Source organism: Necator americanus, chromosome III, assembly GCF_031761385.1.
Source record: "Necator americanus strain Aroian chromosome III, whole genome shotgun sequence".
NCBI classification, from domain to species: Eukaryota; Metazoa; Nematoda; class Chromadorea; order Rhabditida; family Ancylostomatidae; genus Necator; species Necator americanus.
Window position 1 is genome coordinate 5,652,938 of NC_087373.1, and position 20,825 is coordinate 5,673,762.

At 41.2% G+C, this 20,825-nt stretch overlaps 1 protein-coding gene across 4 annotated transcripts in view; it reads right to left on the reverse strand.

The window, feature by feature from the left end:
- Window positions 1-6,456: 6,456 nt before the first annotated feature.
- Window positions 6,457-20,825, reverse strand: part of RB195_008692 (uncharacterized protein) — a gene marked incomplete at both ends in the record, with an annotated part of 30,268 nt that continues 15,899 nt past the window's right edge. For 2 of the 4 annotated variants that reach the window (XM_064195317.1, XM_064195316.1), the window contains 41 exons: window positions 6,476-6,516; window positions 6,584-6,635; window positions 6,734-6,799; window positions 6,865-6,999; window positions 7,051-7,254; window positions 7,308-7,389; window positions 8,743-8,855; window positions 9,377-9,511; window positions 9,699-9,904; window positions 9,974-10,221; window positions 10,960-11,091; window positions 11,145-11,443; window positions 11,509-11,718; window positions 12,177-12,329; window positions 12,637-12,822; window positions 12,879-12,956; window positions 13,034-13,205; window positions 13,638-14,065; window positions 14,126-14,205; window positions 14,264-14,505; window positions 14,578-14,792; window positions 14,856-15,032; window positions 15,349-15,507; window positions 15,677-15,820; window positions 16,181-16,258; window positions 16,315-16,466; window positions 16,519-16,633; window positions 16,789-16,930; window positions 17,009-17,176; window positions 17,235-17,350; window positions 17,408-17,529; window positions 17,609-17,727; window positions 18,275-18,403; window positions 18,462-18,607; window positions 18,663-18,775; window positions 18,860-18,917; window positions 18,979-19,111; window positions 19,174-19,343; window positions 20,161-20,334; window positions 20,399-20,517; window positions 20,574-20,693. In XM_064195317.1, the coding sequence (XP_064046460.1) occupies window positions 6,476-6,516; window positions 6,584-6,635; window positions 6,734-6,799; window positions 6,865-6,999; window positions 7,051-7,254; window positions 7,308-7,389; window positions 8,743-8,855; window positions 9,377-9,511; window positions 9,699-9,904; window positions 9,974-10,221; window positions 10,960-11,091; window positions 11,145-11,443; window positions 11,509-11,718; window positions 12,177-12,329; window positions 12,637-12,822; window positions 12,879-12,956; window positions 13,034-13,205; window positions 13,638-14,065; window positions 14,126-14,205; window positions 14,264-14,505; window positions 14,578-14,792; window positions 14,856-15,032; window positions 15,349-15,507; window positions 15,677-15,820; window positions 16,181-16,258; window positions 16,315-16,466; window positions 16,519-16,633; window positions 16,789-16,930; window positions 17,009-17,176; window positions 17,235-17,350; window positions 17,408-17,529; window positions 17,609-17,727; window positions 18,275-18,403; window positions 18,462-18,607; window positions 18,663-18,775; window positions 18,860-18,917; window positions 18,979-19,111; window positions 19,174-19,343; window positions 20,161-20,334; window positions 20,399-20,517; window positions 20,574-20,693 (6,131 nt within the window). Of the gene's footprint in view, window positions 6,517-6,583; window positions 6,636-6,725; window positions 6,800-6,864; window positions 7,000-7,050; window positions 7,255-7,307; window positions 7,390-8,742; window positions 8,856-9,376; window positions 9,512-9,698; window positions 9,905-9,973; window positions 10,222-10,959; window positions 11,092-11,144; window positions 11,444-11,508; window positions 11,719-12,176; window positions 12,330-12,416; window positions 12,546-12,636; window positions 12,823-12,878; window positions 12,957-13,033; window positions 13,206-13,637; window positions 14,066-14,125; window positions 14,206-14,263; window positions 14,506-14,577; window positions 14,793-14,855; window positions 15,033-15,348; window positions 15,508-15,676; window positions 15,821-16,180; window positions 16,259-16,314; window positions 16,467-16,518; window positions 16,634-16,788; window positions 16,931-17,008; window positions 17,177-17,234; window positions 17,351-17,407; window positions 17,530-17,608; window positions 17,728-18,274; window positions 18,404-18,461; window positions 18,608-18,662; window positions 18,776-18,832; window positions 18,918-18,978; window positions 19,112-19,173; window positions 19,344-19,524; window positions 19,579-20,160; window positions 20,335-20,398; window positions 20,518-20,573; window positions 20,694-20,825 lie in introns of those variants that run through there. The other 2 variants (XM_064195314.1, XM_064195315.1) reach the window with 2 other exon arrangements.

Here is a 20,825-nt window from a genome sequence, read left to right on the forward strand (position 1 = left end):
CGAAACGTGCAAGGATTCACTTTCTTCACGACAACGTGCGACCAAATGTCTTTCAGCCAGTCGCCCCTAACCTGGAGCACTGCGTTGGAGAATGGTCTCCATTCATGCTATTTCTCAGCCCACGCTCCATCACATTACCATTCCTTGAAGCAAAAACTGCTCAATTCTTTCACTAACCTAAAATTCGCCGTTGAGTTGTTCTTCAAGTTTCTGCTCGCCAGCTTCGAGGAGTTTTAAACTTTCCAGAAAGATGGAGGAGTGTGCTAGACACTCAGGGTGAATACATCGATGGATGATCATCAATGTGTGATTAAGAAATTATGAAATTGTAAAAGACATGGGTGTGTAAAAATATAACTATCCAACCTAACACTACATAGTTTGTTTAGTTTAGGTCTGACGAATAGGCGTAAAATTACTTTGCTATCGATGACTCTTTAAGCAAAATATTAGGGTTTATGCGTGGTATCTATTGGTGGATACTGCACTGTCTCCTTCGTCGTAACTGAGCAAGTGGCAGGCGTTCAAGGAGCGAATCTATTCGGATAATATGACTTCGAAGCTGGTAAGAAAACCTTACCCGTTGAAACTACACTAGTATAAGACAATGAACATCTAAAATACCGAGATCTGTCGGAATCCGTCTATTTTGAAAGGATGCAAGAATGATCGGTTTGTGAGGGATTTTCGGCCTTGAAGATTCGTAGCTCTGTCGTTCTAAATACGAGCAGAAAAGAAAGAACTGAGAGCATTCAATGCCAGTTGCTGCGCAAATTGTCTCCCGCAGGATCTGATTGCAATGAGATAATTAGCAAACAGAACACCACACAGGAAAAGATCAAAGCTCATTGAAAAGACAGAGCTCTGCGAAGAATCCCTCTCACCTACGCAATCCTCACGTCCCTTTCTGATCACATGATAGGACTGCGATGCGGAACAGGAACGCCACCGCGTATTTGAGTTCCCAGACGGAACTCAGCGCACCGTATCAACGGTAAACATGTTCTGAACTCTGACACTTCAGAGAAGCGCCGTATCATTGAGTTGGCGAGTTCTGATAAAACTTTTCGCTTAAGATATCTTTCGGCGACTTGAACGAGAACTGGAGTTATCTCTAGAGGCGCGAACTAATTTCAGACTGAATGAGAATGAGCGTGACTTAGATTTTAGGAAAGCAGATATAGTCGCAAATGTGAAGCCGTACAACAGCCGATCAAGATGGTGCCTTCACACGACCAGATTGATTTTTTTCTCAGTAGCAGAAACTAGCTAACAGCTAGTATATAACTATATAATATAAGGGCGGGTGTAGTGTAGCGGTTAGAGGTTCCGCTTCCTTCACGATCGATCGGAGGTTTGAATCCCCCTAGTGCTTACCAAGCCCTTCACCCCTCCGGGGTCGATAAATTGGTACCAAGCTTGTCTGAGAGGATAAAAACACTGATTTGACACATCGGCTAGCCACCGCCAGTCATTGTATAGGCCAGTTAAATGTTCGTGAACCTCAAGCGATTCTGAATTGAAGTGAAAGTGGTGGTGCATCCCATTAACGATTAGCGCCGAACACTTTATCCTTTATCCTTTATAATATAGTAACTCGGTTCCACTTTGAAAAGCTCTGCCGGTGTTTCTTCGAGTTAACAGAAATTCTTTTTCTTTTCCGACGTCCACCAGACACGTGAAGTACTTTGTACGTGATGATTAGGAGGTCACATGATGAAGAGGTAAAAACGTGCTGATTGTGGATAAAACACCTCCACCACAAATGCGATAATAAACAAGAACGTGTTGAGCCACTGTTCACTTATCGGTGCAGGAGCTTAGTGTGTTTGAAATATATTCTTGGCTGGCGCTTCAAAAACTAAAATATAGAGAATATTAAAGTCCAAGTGCAAATATTGTAGTAGTGTCGCCTTTCTTTACCGTAATATTTTTATCTTCTAGTGAAGTATTTCATTGAAACATAGGTGCAATTTGCATTTTTTATTGTGAATCCTAGATATAACACTCGCTCACAACATGCGACCTTTCAATTGTTCTATTTTGGACGTATAAACAAGCAGTGCTGCGCTAAACATATAGAAGATAAACATATCGTCCAGACAGTCAACTTCAACTTCGTTACAGTAGTCCTGCTTAGTTACCGAACATCTATCTGAACTTTGTTCATTACTTGAAGGAATGAAAGGAATTGCAAATTGAATCGTGTAATCACTCCACAACCATTTCAGTTGTATATCATTAGATATAAGATTTGTAATCAGTTGATTGATTGCTGCTCACTCTTCGCAAAATTCCGTCCTTTTATATCCATTTATTTGAATTCATCTAAAAATAGAATCCAGAGAAATTGTAATCCAGCAGTCCATAAAAGGGTCGCTTAAAAGTGCCTGGATCAATCGATGAGTCAAAGCTCTATATCTAAATTGAGGTTTTAAGTGAAATAACCATGAATACATTGTGTTTACTGTAGCAGATAATGATTGGAATCTTTTTATGTTCCTCTTGGTCAATCAGGATCGCTGGGAAAAGTGACGTAAAGTATGGGAAGGATCGTAGCAGTGAATCCTCGAGGTCGATCAGATTGGACGTTATGGAAAATATGAAAAAGAGCGAAAATATTCGTGTCAGAAAGGATGCTGGTGATACGCTCCGTAATTCTTGGAGCTAAAGCGAAAAAAGGAGACTCCTGCAATACGACAGTAACATTGACTTAGGGGCCTAAGTTGGTGTTACTGTCGTATTGCAGGATTCAAAGAATTAGTGATAGTTACCTCCACGGTTAGTGATTACGGGATTAAGGGTCCAAGATAATCGCCAACCTAAAAACCTACGCGTTCTAATCGAATAAGACTTTACTGTACAAGGATGATGGAGGAGCTGCTCAATGAGGGCATCTGTGCCCCCCACAGTACCTTAATGGTATCACTTGCACTAGAGAAGAGTCATTGTGACTAGCAGTCGAAAACAGGGATGGTAGCGTCATAGTGCATGCGTGGCTGCTGCGCTAAACTCGGACTGTCTCTGATACAACATGCATTTTCCAGGAGTAGCGCTGCTATTACATGAAATCTTCCAACAGCAGCGATACATGCATATACTTCTTTGGATCACCAAAAGTTCCATGATTGGATCGGCACATTAGCGCTTAACTCTCAAAGAGCTGCGATCCTGCTGGGTTCCACAGTCGAAGGACTAAGAGTTACAATATTCTAAAGCCAAACAGTACAAGTTATCCTCAAGAAATGATAGTGTGCAGGCTTTCGCTTAAAGTCGAACTCTACTCCTCAGCAAACAAAAGCGGGTACTGTAGCGACTGGTCAAGGCACCACATAAAATGGCATCAAAACCTGAGCTTATTCCTACGAACTTCGACACTTTAGATCTAATCCATGAAAATACGGAAACAAAGGACGAAGAGCACACACACAGCGATTTGGGACAGTGCCGTTGAAATAATGCGCGAGAGAAGATGACAAACAGCCGAGAGGATGCTGCAGCAAAGAGCAGCAGCTCCTGAGCAAACAGTAGCCGATATCGATTGACAGAACACAGGGATAGTTAATCAGTTTCGGGTCCAAGAACTGTTTATGAGTTCTCGAACAGATGTTACCGTACCTCTTCAGGTTGAGAGTTTGCGCGCGGGATCCTTCAAGAACTAAAAATAGCGATCACTTGAATCCTCCGAATGCCTTTGCCGCGGAATCCATATGCTCTACGCGAAGTTTTCTGCGACGTTTTGGATGGATCCTTGAAGAAAGAGCTTAAATGCAAAACATGTAAGTGTGAAGAAGTGTAACTGCAATAGTTATTCCTTCAAATCTAGTTTCTATCCACCAGTGGCAACTGAGCAAATATATTCGCACGGATGCTGGCCATTGACGTGGTGTTGCTCCCCTTATGCAAAGCTGCGCCATAGCGAAAGTGCGCGAAAAGGTAATAATACCTCAGCGGGGGTAAGCTGCACCGTATTTATTTGTTTACCGAGACGCGGACGATGTCCCTGTGCTATGCCGCGTATTTGGAATTTTTGGAATTTAATTCTACGCAGACTATTTCGAACTTTATATATTGATGTCCACACTGTAGCCTTTCTAAAGCAACGGATAAGTGCTTTTATCTGACTACGATAATATGAGAACAACATTTTTTAAATGTTTCCGCTAGCTATGGAATCTGCCTTCACGTGTATTTGAAATTAATACTTCGAAAGACTTCGTCTGTGCGAGTTCGTGCATATCTTCGCTTTGATATGATGATCGAAGAGTGGAGATTAGCAATGGGCGAACTGTTCTTTGCTCCAATTATTTGTATTAAGGTTTAGCCGAGCTTTTTAAGCTTTTGCGAAGTTTCTGAATTCATCAAACCATAATCAGTAGGGGAAAAATTATATTAAGCCGGTTCGAAGAAAAAAAAAGAAGAAAAGAAAGTGCCCGCTCTATGTCGTTCCTTCACGAATAAGTACTAGCTTGGAAAAGTCCGGAGATTTACTAGGACCTTCCTAAGCCATATGGTGTTCGAACCCTCTAGTTTTTTCTTCTTGAATGAGTTGAGATAGATATTATTGATAAAATCACTGATGAACGATGATAAATAATGATAAATCTTATTTCGCAACGCTATGCTGGGATAATTGCACTGTTTAATCAGTTCAATAGAGTTTTTGGACTAGTTTACCCGGATACACGTTACCTGACAGATGGTGTCTGTACAAACAGTGAAGCCAGTTGGTTTTTGTACGTTAAAAACACACATAGGAAGCGTCAAGCAAACAAGTAATCATGTTTCGTTTAAATATCTACTAGACGAGTAGGCTCGCTTTTGTCGAGCCTCCAAGGGAAAATCGCTGCCTGTTCTTTATGTGACGGAATTTATTGTATTTTTTTTCTTAAACGAAAGATAAACGGGGAGAATGTCTGTGTTAATGAAATTATTTTGTTGTCGTTATAGTTCGAGGGTCGACTAAGTGTCATTGATCTAGACGACTTCTACTAATAAAAAGAATTGTTCTGAATTGTTAAATGTCGGTTTCCGGCAATCTGTGAGGAGAAATATTTCTGAAAACTTTTAGATTTGGGTTTGATTTTGATTTGTGGCCTTTTTGCAATATTTAGCTTTTTTTTATTGATTCACTTGAGCTGTGACCAAGATTGGTGTGGAACTCTCTTTATCAACAGCTAACGTTGGTGGCGCTATCACCTTCGTCAGAGCTTGGAAAATCAAAATCATCAGTGAATGATTCCTTTAAGCCCCTGATCGTATAGAAAGCATTCAGGATTTTTAAGATACATTTACGACGGCTACATTTACTAGCTGTGCACTTCAGGTTTTACTTCTGGCGACAGTGTGCACATGCGTAGATGGGCCCGTTACACGAACTAAGGCAGGACTACCTTACAACAAGTATTCGAGGTAAGTTTTTTCACATCAGTGATATTTTGAATTTGGAGAAAGAGAAAAGCGATGAAGTTGTGCGCTTTAATCCCCTGAATCAGTTTAATGCAGACAAGGTAATCCGTTTAAAACATTATTCCCAATCTTTGTGAACTGTTGTAGCGTGAAAAAAAAGACGAGGTATAAATATGGGTTACATGTGTACACGTTGCACTATTGACGGGTCAAAAAATGCTTCGTTAGGTCTCCTAGATAGTCAGCTTTCCGGTCTCAAGATGTTGAGAAGTAGCACTGATAAATTCCTTCCTGCTTTGCGTTCTTTGGATGAGCTTGTTGGTATTCTCAGTCCACAATAACGACGAAAAAAAGAACATCCGTGATGGCATTTGACAACAAAACCTATCGCAAAGGTGATAAAGAAAGGACAACAAATGACAAAACTGTTCTAATGTAGAAATTGTCATGTCTCATTCTGCCAATTCGATGGATTTTCTATAACTTTCAAGTAGGGATTTTCCGAGTGCTATCAGAGCAAATACTGCAAATGAGTTGAATACGCATTCGTTAACCTCAAACGATTCTGAATTGAAGTGAACGTGTTGGTGTATCCCAAACGGATTGATTAACGCCAGGCACTGTATCCTTTTTATTTTACTTAATGTTTGGTTGCGAGCAATTTCAAAGCAACTTTGCGAGTATACCATGTGGTAGTATCCCTTCTCGACGGGAAGAAAACCTGCCAAAAAATCATAGCATTTATTTTTCTCAGATAGTCACAATAGATGGAGCGGGGCTTAGGCAAACAACCCACGTTGTTCTCATCAGTTATTTTGGAATCAAAATTAATATATTTATTTTCCCTGTGAAGCAATAAACAATATAAAGGACTAGAATATGAGACACTGCACGTAGTCGAAATCATGATCTACTGCGAGCAATTAATCAACGATCAATGAAAGAGATCTACCCATATTGAAAGTCTATGAATAGGCATGGATAAAGCTATGCATTTAATGTCTATCAACATGATACCGGCATTTTCGCTTGGAACCTCTGATAATATCAAAAATAAGCTACGCTTCTATACATCCTCTGTGATTGTCGGCGCTGCGGTTCCGATTCCTATAACAAAGTTTATATTAATTTAAACTTGATTTTGTGGGGATGTTCTGAAAAAAAAAATTAATACCGCGTTGTTGCTTCTCGACGAAGTGCAATACTGGTCGGCGTGCGCTGGATTGCTGAAATACTACAAGAGATTGCATAATTGTTTGTTGATTTGTGAACTGAGGGAAAGAACTGTGGAAGAACAACGGGACGGACACACCCACCTTCTCACCGCTAGCACAACATCTCCTACTGTACGACTAGACTTCGAGCTCGGTTTTGACTCGCGATGACGGTTCTAGAATACAGCCCGTTGAAAGAGATGCATTTAGCAGAAAAAAAAAAAACATTGCTGTTGCCAACATGATGATGAATAGGTGTCTCATAACCATCCGCGGACGCATAAATCGAACCCTCAACGGATGTGGTCATTGCCTGATTAATATGGCCATGACTATTTGTAATCTGTGGCTTGTGCATTGCGTAGGCATCGATTTCCTGGAAATAATTTCAGTGTGAGTTCATCTTCACCCTCCATGCAAGGAGTACCTGTGTGCGTTGCCAAGTGCTTTCTTTTGATGCATGTCGCCGCTTCGTTAAACGTGCAATCGTAAAGACGACAAGAACCGCAGCTGCTAGTACGCCCACGCATAGAACTGACGCGATGACCCCAGGTTTTTGGAACAGTGCAACTTGGGTTGAGCCCATATGACACTCGGAGCTAACGTCACCGCTCAATGTTCGAGTGAAGTACTGAAGCGAAAAATTGTAACGCTCGAAAACACTCGAAGTCGAGAAATCCAAACCTCTTCGGATAGCGTCTCTTCACTATTTATCGGTTGTAAATGGCCATTGATAACAAATCGACGCAGGCAACCAGAGAATTGTCTGAATTAAGTGAAAGAAGGTTATTTTATTAGGGAGCGTTGTTTTGTAAGTCCTAACACAACAGCCGATAAGAAGATTCTTTTATATATTCTTCTTTTCTTTCTTTCTTTTTATAGTTATCGTGACGTTTGTGTATGTTGCTACTGATTAACATTGAAATCAGTTTATCACAATTTTTACGTGGTGCGGAACCCAGAGCAAAAGTGTAGAGTTTGGGCGGTAGATTGCGGAACACAGCGAAGTTCCGCACATCTTTCTTTTTTCTTAAAAAAAAAATGGCGTTCTTTCCGACGAAGACCCTGGTGCAAGCGCTGCATCAAAGTTAGAGTGCTCGAAGATCAGTAATGTTTTCTCACCTGTCTATTCAACTGAAACCATTGAACAGGTTGCTAAGAGGATTGAAACGTGTACATAGAGGAGCGTTCTAACGCATCTCGTAAGAACTAAAGTGGTTCCAGCGCCATTTTTTTAACGATGATTGGAGAAAGATGAGTAGAATCATCAATCTACTATTTGAACTCTACTCTTTCAATATTTTATATCAATTCAATGGGTTCCGCACCACGTCAAAATCGCGATACGCTGCCTTTAACAGATATCATGAAAGAGAATCCATACAGAATAGGATTATTAGAAATCACTAAATAGCAGGCTCATGTCATCTTTCATAATTTCACTTAATATATTGTCCCTCAGTTCATTTCAAGATCAAATTAGCTCTCAGATAACACTCAAAGATCTTCCGAATTTTCATTTTAGAAGGGAAAGAACTGCGCTTAATTTTCGTTAGTTTGTATAGCAATGTTTTCTTTGCTATTCAGAGAACAGCCATTCTTTACGATTTTGTGCTAGGAGTTGCACACCTTTTCGCTCGTACCTCCTCCTATAACAAAGCTTCTACTAATTCTATTGTTTTCGATGAGGATAGATTTCTTCCATTGAGACCGAGCCGAGCCTTACAGGACATTGCGGACCTTACTGCCCTTACAGGACATTGCTTAAATCATGAGTTGCACCTCATGATTTAAGCAATGTCCTGTAAGGGCAGTAACTCAATCTGAATTATTGACGGCCCTTTGGTGGATTGGTGAATTTCGTATTTGGAGAGCTGCACCTGTGGGAAATGATGAGAGGGTGAACTTTTTCTTACTTGGAAGAAATTCAAAATAATTAAGGGTCAGAAAGGGAAGAGGTAGGATTGGCTGCTAAATTTGCAGCCATCTTAAAGCGAACTCTATGGATGATGAATCAAAGTGCTGGGGCTTATTTGGTAGACTTTACAGCGAAGCAGCTGGACACGCCCAACTGAGACCCAAGTTTTGTTTTTTCCATGAAAAATCAGTGAACGCTTACCCTCTTAGTGCGTTGACACCAAGCTGGACGCGTTTCAAATCAGACGATAGAATTGTTGGAAGCACCATACGAGACACTGCTTGCTTACCGATTCCGTCTACTTTGAAGGTGATCTGAAAAAAACAACTTTGTTTTTATCTTCTTACAGCGTACCTGCAAGGTTTTTTAGATGGAACCCTTTATTTCCCTGACGCTTCGCCTTTCGCGCCGTCCATTGAGGCCTAAGTAGAGGTTGTTTGGAACAGTCCTACATTTATTCAAGTGTCATAACATCCTGGGTTAGTGTTTAGATAAATCCTCGCAAACACACTACTATAAAATATAGACAGAAGTATACTTCAAGGTTTTAAGAAAAGAGAACTTTGAATTATTTTGTTGTTATTTTCCAAAACTAAAGCAAGTGCTGACGATGAAACCATTTTGAAGATAGTTTACTGATGGAACTTTAACATGAATATCTCCCATAGATATTAAACTGAATTTTTTTATTCTTCCGCGACTCTAGGAGATGCAGTCCCTGCGCAACGTAACGTTGCTAAACCTTCTAAACTTCGCGTGCTGCTGCTTGTCTGCTACAGTTCACTTTCGTTGCCTGCTGTCTGATTTCTCAATAGGCATTGGCCAAAATGCTTACCGTTTTACGATCCTCGCTAAGCTCAAGCACAACCTCGTGCCAGTTACCGTCGTCCATGTTTTGGCCGCCGAGAGTGATTTCGATGGGAGTACGGTAACTGTCGAAAACACGGTAGCGAACATGAGAAGAATGGAGCTGAAATTATATCAAATAAATAATTAACATTCTTGATGAAACAATGATACGGATCAGAAACTAAATATTAAAGTTGCAACATATGGGTGGAAAAACTACAGCAGAGTGGTAGTCGATGCTCCACCCATACACTCAAATTTCCAGGAAAGTATAATTGATCATGGATTGATTGACATATGGACTTTACCTCGATGACAGCAAACTCTGCCTCATAGGAGAGAGCCAGAATGGTCCCATGCGATTTGCGCGTCCGAAATTCAATCGATATTGATTGACTACCGTTGCAAAATTCCTGGTTGGCTAGCGGGGAATAATTCAACGCCAGCTCTATTTGCAATTGGTCGGTTGGTGTAAGAGTGATGAAACCCTTATGCATTGAGGCGACATGTGAACCTTAAAAAACGCTTGCTATTACCACGAAGAAAATCTCGTCCTTTGAAAGGACACACACAGCTCACTCACCATAAGAACAATCCTGTGCCTCGAATCCACCCGCACAATGGCAACTCGGACGACCATGTTCCAGATGACAAACGCCATCGCCACAGCTCAGATCAGAGCATGAAGATTTCCGTGTTTTTGTCTGCTTCTTTGCGTTCTCCTTGACTTTCTTGTACTTCCTTTCTGTGGCCTTGCCGAACACTATCATGGAACAGTCAGCACCAGCAAAACCTGTCCTGCACTCACAAATTCCAGCTCTGCAGATGCCTCTGAAATTGTGACATTCAGTGGTTCGATAATGTTTCGCCAATTTGTTCAGAAGAAAATCTCAAAAACTGAGGATTCTTTTCGGAACATGGAAGGTTTATTTCTGAGTGGTTGGAAATATATTTTAAACTAGTAGAGTCGTGAATGTGTCAGAGTTGTGTAAAACAGCGTTCATTTTTTCCGAAGTATTACTCCTATAGAAGAGAGAAAGCCGCAGAAGGGTGGAAGACCGCAATCTAGCACAGATGTTTAAAATGTCTCACTGGTGGATTTTCGAAGCTTCGAACTCCAACCAAGGGGCTTAACTGATCAAGTGTACTGGTTTTTCGTATCAAATATTGGATTATTACAGCTGTTCCGTCACGATTAAGTGTTTTCAGGCACTGTAAATCATTTGATAGTGGGTTATGCAAATGTAAAGAAACAACCGTGGCTGGAGTGCGCTGGATTTGTGTGAGAAACTCGTTCACATCCTCATTAAGGAGGTAGAAGTGCCATTAATGTCCAAGCAATATCGGCTGGTTCATTGTCTGATATGTTATATACTAACTTATAATGTGAGCGTGCTGTCTCAATTTTGTGCCTTTACTTTGGACTCCGTGGATAGGACTATAGGACGAAGATGGTTGAAAATTTGCTGGTTTTGTTTAGTTTCCGGAGGTTAATGCGAGTGAGATGAGCCCAGCGGACTAGCGGACGAAATCATGCTAGTTGATTCGATCAACATTTGTGAAACTCACTGCTTGCAAGTCTTCTCACAATCTCGCACACAGTCTCCGTTTTCTGTGCACATTCCATCTGAACACGTGGTTTTGTCGCAGTATTTCTCCTCCTCACAGGTGTCACCAGTAAAGCCGGCGGTGCAGTCGCATCTGTAATTAATTGTGGTCTTGAGAAGAAATCAAAAGGTATTTTCAATCCTGACCTGGGGAGAACAATTCCATCAGGAATTGTCCAAATCGAATCTGTTTCGAAAAATGTCCAACTTTGCTTCTTCCACAACACTTGCTGGCGACATTCACCTCCGTTTTCGCAAATCTTGTTGGCACACAAGTTTGTCTCCGCTGATTCAAGAAGCACGTGGGGGAACTCATACTTCTGGAAGAGCATTCGGATGATGTCCCGTGAATCATTCGCGGCGATCACTTTTCGATTGCGATCAATGATTGCCAACAAAAGCGTGTAACGATGAGCGCTCACGTCCACCGCGATGGGGTAAAAATCCTGTAAAATTTGCAGGAATGTACAGAATGCATTTTTGATCAAAGTTCAAAGTTTGTGGTTCTTACTAAGTCAGCGTAGGTTCGCTTCATTTCCGTGAGAAACGCAGCAATTCCGCCGGGTGATGCATAGAGGACGAGTTGAAGCATCGACTTCTCGAGTTCCGCACGAAGTCGTCGAGCATGTAGAACAAGTTTCACCGTTTTATCGCCAATTGATGCATTGAGAACGTCGCCATCGATCGGTTGCTCAATCGTGAAGTGACATTTTGTAGAGACCTGGAATATTAATCAAAAAATTGTTTATTCGTTATAGCCAGAAGACTTCCACTACAACGTCTAAATCTCGCTCATTTTTGCTTGTCCTTAAAAACATCCTATCACAAAATTGACGTCGTGTGTAAACTTCAGTAAAAACGTAGAGTTCAGGGTTTAAATCACGAATAGTTTCCTCTAGTCGGTCAGTTTCTCCAATCCTCCTTAAAACAGTGTGGGAAACGGCGTTGGTTCTTACGAAGTAAGTTGGACGCCGTTCACACGCCATTTTTTTTAGAACGATGAGGGGAAATTGAGCATGAGCACGTTCATTTTTGTAATCTACACCCCAACCTCTATATTTTTCATGAGATTTCCACACTACGTTAATTTAGCGATACCCTGCCTTTAATACTCATTTATTCTCGCATCATCTAAGCTGGCTCAAGATATATTGATCAAATAGAAAATATTTAATTTACCTCGTATCGCTCATTATTGTCAGGTCTGCAAATCGGCTTTTCTCGAAGAAGTACGTCGTTGAGATGAAATTCACTCGCTGTATCCGCTAACAAAACAGTTGCATTGATCTTTGGGACTATTGTCGCATTCTCACTGTCTTTGTCAACAAACACCTAAAAATGGAATTATTGTGGGATTTTCCAACCATACTGCGTGGTACGTTGATGAAGTGCAATGAAAAGGATTTCTAAAGTACTTACAATGAATCTTCTCGTAGAATGTTGCCCCGTGGAGGAGTGAGCTCTGATCGGAATACTGTAGATACTACGCTGTGATCTTTTTAGTGGTCTCAATGACGTAAGAACTCCATCAGTTGACACGGAAAATATCTGGAGAATACTGTAATTAGGCCATGCCCACTCCTTTCTTTAACGATATTCTATTAAGAGACGAAAAGTGCGCGATCGAATGTGATGTTACCTCTCTTAGTCGCTTTTCTCCTATGATATAAGAGAATTTCTCTCCTTGATCAGCTGGAATTTGACCAATCACAGCGGTTGGGGAATTCTCGCGAACAAATCCAACCAGGATGATGTTCTCGACAACCGCTGGGAGTACAGTAACCACTACCTCGCTATGCGAAAATGTTCTGTTCCCACAGATCACCTAAGTCAATTATTTAATTAATGAAACACAAAAATCAAAAACATTGAAAGTTTCACCTCTGCAAGGATGTTGTAGGTTTGTTTCCTCAATTGTCCACAAACCGAGAACAAACCGCTTGGAAACAAACAGAATGTCTGAAATTGTCAGATATCGGAAACTGTGTAAAATGGATGTTCTGCTAAAGCATGCAATATCTTTTGCTAGCCCTAACCTTTTGTTTATTACCCAATACGGCTTCCAGGCGGCAATCAGCAGGAACTGTCATTCCAAAATCGTGGACTACTGTATCTGGCGGTGTTTTGTCGCTGACATTGAAATGATAGGAATCCTTAGGGAAGATAGGTGGCGGGGCGATTCGCGTCGAAGTCATCGTTAAGGTGGAACTGAAAAATGGATCACTATCTCAAAACCAAGTCGTACTGGGTGGAACGGTAAAGTGATGGAGAGGGAGGAATACAGTAGGATAATGTTTCAGGTGTGAAGTGAATTTAAGCACTCCAGCAATGAGAAACGTGAAAATGTCACTTAGAGATTGTCAGTGAGCCTAAAAAAACCTTAAAAACCTTCTGTTCGAGTGTCTATGCAGCGACAGTATCAGGGCTAAGATTAAATTAACCAAGTTCTTAAGTGAAACATGAGCAAGAGAAGCGACAGTGGACGAGAAGCAGAGACAATCGGTTCAGCTCTGAAATAACTAAGGAATATCCGGCTTCAAGCGTATTAGTCATACAGTGAATGGGGCTAAGATGGTTGGCGGAAGCGAGAGACAGCAGCGAATTGAGTGAAATACGTATTCGAAGAGAAAATGTGCTTACCTTCGAAAAACTCGTCCAAACTTTGACTTCGCGTATACTTTCAGTTGATCATTGTGCACTCTACGTCCACCCTTTACCCGAACTTCGTTTGACTCTACGGACAGTTGATCGTTCTGGTTAACAAACACTGCGACACCGTAGGAAGCAAGTATAGTGCTATCCACAGCGTTTTCGCTAACTCTAACATTTTCGTCCGAAATGTCCGGTTGTTTGGGAATCATATCTACTAGCTTCGCCTTTACAATTATCGATTGATTGTCATCGGAAACGATCCAGTTGACCACAGAAGGCAAGGTATTATTAAACTTCATGCATCCGTGAACGCCTGCGGTAGTGACACCAGCCGTGTTAATGAAGAATTGTAAATCTTCTGTAGGTGTGTCGACGTCAAGGACAGGAGGACAGATGACATCATGGAAAGAGGTGATCTAAAGAGCGACATTTTAGAAGCAAATCAATAAATGAATAGAAAATAGCGTCTCTCTTACTGCGTAAACTAGTTCATTGACTTGAAGCATTGGCGGATTATCGTTAACGTCCAGTAGATCAACCACCACTTGTGCGCTGGCTGAAGCAAAAACGTTGCCGTTCTGGAATGGTGCCAACAACCATACAAAGCCACTGACCATTTCTTGACGGTTGACCTCGATCGATAGCGGACACATTAAACACGTATCTCTTCTGCGACTCGTAGTCAAACGTTCCGTTCACTACAATCGTTCCATTTGGATACATTCGCAAAGGGAAGTCATTTCCCGGCAGGATGCGATACCAGATCCTCCCTGCGAGACCCACGTCAACGTCGTCGGCGGCAATCACTCCAACTAAATCACCTTCTGCAAGATCCTCGGGAACAGTAAAGTGAAATCTGAAAAGGTAATAATTCATATTAATTCATAATAATCCGCAGGGAAAAAATCAACTGGTCGATTCTTCTTACACTTTCTCTTTGAGTTGCGGCGAGTGATGGTTGCCTTGGCTCAGTTCCAACTTTAACTGACGAATCATAGCTGCCCCACTTTCCAGTTCACTAATTAACTCAGTGGTGATTTCATCGCCAACTTTTGGAATATCATCGGCCACTATGATGTTCCCATCGTTATCAACTACGACGTGCGAGTCGTCTGCCAAAAACTGTCTCGCAACAGAAGAACCCTTGAAAATCGACACATTGACTGGTAATACAACTTCCACACTAAGCCCACAAACTCCACCCACTTGCTTATCGGTGAGGTCACTACAGTATTCCTCCAACCTGCCAAGGCGAATGCCTTTAGCGGTGGCTTTGTTTAGTGCAATATCGCAAGGTTTGTCGCGTTTCAAAGGGAGTACCACGGTAACCAGCGCGGATGATGACATTGCCTTTATCCCATTGTCCTGGGCAATTGCTGTCACCTAAAAAATACTAAGTCACTGCTGAGCAAGTCTTTGACATATTTCTTTTTTGGAAGATAAGGTTACAAAACAAACATTTAATGCCTATTTCTATATTAATTTATGCAATTGAAGCTTATGCTACAAATAATGCAGAAAACGGATAAAAATGAATTGGGGTGTTCTTCCACAATATCTACGTACTCAATCTCATTCACCAGAAAAAAAATTGAGGGGAAAAACGAGATTGAGTTGCAACTAAGCAAATGATTATGAAGCTTTCGCACAAAGAAAGCATCTGGCTTACTTTGAAGACGATTGGTCAAGCAGCACCTACCGTAGTCACTCCTTTCTCAGGCACTTTTAGCAGCAAGAGATCACCACTGAGGACGTCAATGGATAAATAGCGTACATCTTGGTGGAAACGATAGTGCACAGCACCATTGGCACCTTCATCAGCATCTGATGCACTGATTTTCCCAATTGGTTGGTTTATCTGAAAGATTACAGCTAAGAAGAGACAGCTGTCAGAACAGTAATTTAACATATTAATTCGAGAAGTGATCATGCTACGATAATTGTCGTAAGAATGCGACACGAGACAAAAAATACAAAAACAAAAGTACGACGAAAAAGAAGAAGCTGAATGTTCAACTGTAACGCACCTGTGATTCATTTACAACAAATACATATCGATTTTTGTCGAAAATTGGTGCATTGTCATTGATGTCTAACACGTTTATAGCAGCTCCGGTTTGCACCTCCCACATCCCGTCGCTGACTCGAACACGAAGTCTGTACGATGACTGCTAAAAATGATTGTTAATGAGAATCGGTGGATGAGTTATAGTGGGTCAAGAAGTCTCGCCTTCTCTCTATCGAGCGGCTGACGAAGACTGATTTGACCGGTGTTCTTATTGATCGAAAATGGTGTTTCTGATTCGTTGTCGATCGAGAAGGTGTGGTTTTCGTAGCCGTCCGGATCATTGGCAGAAATCAGAAGTATTGGTGAGCCAATCTGAACACTGATTTTACCGATTCTCCTTGTAGCTTAGGTTGTGGAGAATTATTTATGTGCTATTACTCAGTATAAAAGAGGAAGAAGCAAGAACATGCACCCTCTGCTTTCCTTACTTCTCAGTAACTTGCAGACAATACTAATAACTCACTTCTATGTCCTCTTTCACTTCAGCGTGAAACAAATGTGAAAATCTTGGCGCGTTGTCATCTTCATCCAAAACTTTGATCTGAACGAATCGATCGTTTCATGGATCTGTCAAATCACAAAACCTCGTACTATTACATTAATTATAGCCTCCGCTCTTAACGGTGGTACACCATGATCTGTTGCCAACACAACTAATCGATAGTCTGATATCAGCTCACGATCTAGATGGTGTACTGTACGTATGCAACCTGTAGATGAGTCGATATCGAAGGTTCCCGTAGAGTTTCCTGGAAGATCCATTTTATTTCGCTGTCTGTGGGTGAGAGGCTTAACACTCACCCTTAGCGATCGAATACGAGATAACAGCATTCTCATTCGTGTCACTATCGGAGGCGGAGACGCAGAGGAGTTGTTGCGGATCGGAGTTCTCCACGACTTCCGTTGTGTACACCACCTAAAAGTGAATAGTTACTTCTTGTCAGAATTGCGTAGTGTAATATGTGGAGCTGGATTGATTAATATCGATATCCGATCGATATTAATCGGCACCTAGAGGATTAGTGTAGCTCAGAGGTGCCATTCTGCATAGTTTTCTGTGCTCGAACTAACCTTTTCAAATACGGGGCTGTTGTCATTTTCATCCTTCACTATGATATCGATCAATGTGATCGATGACTTTGGTGGTGTATCTGTATCAGCAGCACTGATCCACAATCGATAAACTGATCGACGTTCACGATCCAGTTCGCCACTAAACATCACATCGTTACCATTTCCCATAACCTTTTTTTGGTGAAATCGATATGATAATGATAATATTGATTGATACCTGGTCGATAGCAAACCGGTGATCGGATCGATACCAAAGGAACCATCATTGCCGCTCAAAATTGAATAGCTAATGTTGTAACTCTTTCGCGGTGACTCCGCTTGGAAGGAGAACAGATCGCCTAACCAATTTTCGCTCACTGATGTGTTTTTCAGTGCGGCAGTAAATCTGCAGGGATTATCCATTCTATCGGAAATCTGAACAAAAATCCGAATTGCCAGCATACCTGGGAAATTTATTATAGTCATCCACATAAAAGGTGAAACTGGCGCTAGTGTTAAGACCGCCCATGTCGAAAACCGCTACCGTAATCGAGTAGTATGCTTTGAATTCGAGCGAAGCCTGTAATTGTTGGAATATGTCCTGTCGACGTAGTGCGATAGCGTGGGGAAGTCTTACCTTCGTAAAAATTTCTCCGCGTTCGTTTATAACGAAGTATCGTGAATCTGGTCCTGAGATATTGTAGAAGAGGATGGATTTTTCGTCGCTATCCATGGCATCCACGACGTGCACCACATCACCTTTATGTTAAATTTCAGTTCAGTTTGTCCACAAATGAAGCTTCATGAAAACATGACGCTAACGAGAGCGATTCATTACCTATTTTCAAATTATTCGGCACAAAAATATCAAGGATCTTATTCCTTATCACTGGATTGTTATCGTTTTCATCGTCGACAACGATTGTCAGATTGGCGATCGATAACATTTGCTTGTATCTGAATTATCTAGAACTTAAATATTGGACTGATTAGCGATAAAGATGGTGTTTTAACTCATTTTATATTAGTGTTTTCTCTTCATTAAATACACTACACCCGCCCCTGCAGAACGAATTGCAACAAAAATTCAAAACATTTAGCTGTAGAGTATTGCGGTTAAATAAACTGCGCTTTATATAGGGTGATTTCTTAAGTCTTTTTGTAAAACTACACTTTGATTCGGGTAAAACCACGTTTTATTGATTTCTTCCCTCTCAAAAACGAATTCCTCAGAAAGTTGGGCAGAACTATCTATTTACTCAGTGTTGTGATCTTACCGTCTCAGAAAACCCACACACCAATCAATATTCTTTCATTCTCCTGAATTTACTATTTTTTTTTGTTCAGATTCTCTTGACTAACTAATAAGAAATAAATAACATTTCCATATTGATCGATAAAGTCGGTCTAAATACCACCTGGCTATCTTTACTAGCAATGTACCAAAGTTCAGAAACAATATGAATTTGTTCACCGACTCAAGTGCAATTTCAATAACTCGTACCTTCCAGAATCGGTTGCTTTTATTCTGAGTTGGTACTCGCTGACCGTCTCGCGATCAACCACTCCAGTCACATGGACAATCCCAGTGGTCCCATTAATTGAAAAAGGACTCTCCCCCAGAAGAGTGTACCTGTAACATAACAACATTACAGTGAAATTCAGGATAATAATGAGCACTACAAACCAACCGTATCAAACCATTCAGACCCTCATCTCTATCTGTAGTTTTGACTTGAAGGACTGAATCCCCAATCCTGCTATTCTCTCGAACATGCACGCGGTAATATGGTTGATCAAATTCTGGTGCGTTGTCGTTTTCGTCAAGTACCGTAATCTTAAGTGATTTGAAGGATGAGATCTGTACGCGTTTGGATAATTTAAGAAGCCACCTTAATTTCGCTGGTAGCCGAAAGCCTGGGTGATCCAGAATCAATTGCTTGGACTGTAAGGATGTGTTCATTTTGATCTTCACGATCTAAAGGAGTTAGTAGAAGAAGTTCGCCTGAAAATATGAACGTATAAGTTATTGAACATAGAAAAGGAAAGAATGAACGAGAACCTGTTGCCGAGTTTATCGAAAACAAACTAGTGTTTCCCCGAAAAATACTGTAAGCGACGAGTCCATTCTCGCCATCGTCGAGATCCTCAAAATCAAAAACATATGTGATCAAGAGAATTTTTCATGAAATTCCGAACGACACCCACCTCTGATATCGTGCTTCCAATCACAGCAGGATATGGACCAGGTAGATTCTCGAACACAGAGAATTGGACTGGGGACCCGTGCACAAATTTTGGCACCTCATCGTTGTTGTCATTCACACGCACCGTTATCGATCTGCATGATTGATGGGTACTACGATGTTGCGGAAAAAATCAAATTTGCAAATTTATCCTTACTTGTAACTCTTCATACCGCCCGCTATGTTTCTTGCCGACACAGTTACATTGTACTCAGACTGTTTTTCAAAGTCCAATGGCGTGGTCAGGAATAGTTGCCCACTGATTGGTGACACATCGAAAAGGCCGTGCCCCACTTCAATTTCGAAGACAGAAGCAGAATTTTCTATCTAAAGAGAGAAAAGAGATTGCGTTATTCACAGAATGCTTAGCTCCAAATTCTTGGCTTCGACGCTGTGGACAACAAGTGTCGAAGCCATGAATACACTTCTTTAACATGCGATGCATCCACATCACAGGAAAAATAATTCGAGAAACAATGAATTATCGATTAATGAGTTGAAAAGTTACCAAGTCTTTATCCACCACATCAAAACTTGCAATGATTGAACCACAGGGTGCAACCTGAAACAAAACCATCAATCTCACAAGAATTATATGTAGCATACCACGAAATTGGCGTGGTACAGAAGCCCTAGCAAAGACAGTGAGCTCGGAAACAAAAAACCTATTTAACCTATTTACTCCCTACGAGATACTTTAGAACCCCCACACTTGTACACGATCCGTTCCCGTCAGCAGCCCATTCATTGGTTTTACTCGAATAAGCGGGTGAGGATGCATAATTGATTTTTGACCGCTCACTCATGGACGCGGTGGGTGCACAGGGAAGGTGCGTTGAAACTTATTTCGTAGGAAGGAATGCGGTCTTCCACTCCATTTTTACGACGATCAGGGGAAGTCGAGCATAGCTACGCTAGGTTCCATAATCTACAACCCGACCTCTATAGGTTGCGTGTGGCTTCCTTACAAGATCAATTCCCTGCTACTCTGCCTTTAAGCAAGGAAGGACAGCGAAGCAGTGCTTTCTTCCGTAATCTACAGCCGAAACTCTAGTTTTTTCCTGGGGTTTGCGCATCACATCAATTTCGTGATAAGCTGTTTTTGAAATGGGACTGACATTAGAGACCAGCTAAACTTATTCACCTCATCAATATTGACTATTGTGCCCCTTGATTGAATTATCGGAGCATTATCGTTAACATCCATGACATATACTGTAATCTGTTGTTCAGATTGCAACTGATATATCCCATAATCCATTGCGATCACTGTAAACGTGTAATTCTGCTTCTCTTCGTAGTCCAATTGTTTGTTCACCTAAAAAGTTCTCGTTGTTGAAAATGCGGAAGCATACGAAAAGTCCACGGTACTGAACACTAACCATGATATCGCCGTGAACAGCATCTACAACAAACTCAGCCCAAGGCAAAGATTCCGGCAGAATACGGTAGGACACCATGGCGTTGCGCCCTTCATCCAGGTCGACAGCCTTGACTTTTCCTAAATACACAGGAAACTATCCGATGCTGTAGTGTTAAAGTTAAACTTCAACTCACCAATTACTTTCATTCGATGGCTGTTCTCTTCTATCTGAAATTCCGGTGCAGACACAAACACAGGTGCATTGTCGTTAACATCCAAGAGGGTTACGGTAACCGTGCAGTCCGTTGTATGATCTGAATACAACTAGAAACTGGCTATAAAGGCTCGGAACACAAGGAATGGATGTCGCTTTATTTTTCTTAGTGGTGCGCAATAATTTATTTCCACTTATTTGTTAGAATAGTCATGTCAATTTGGTTTCAATG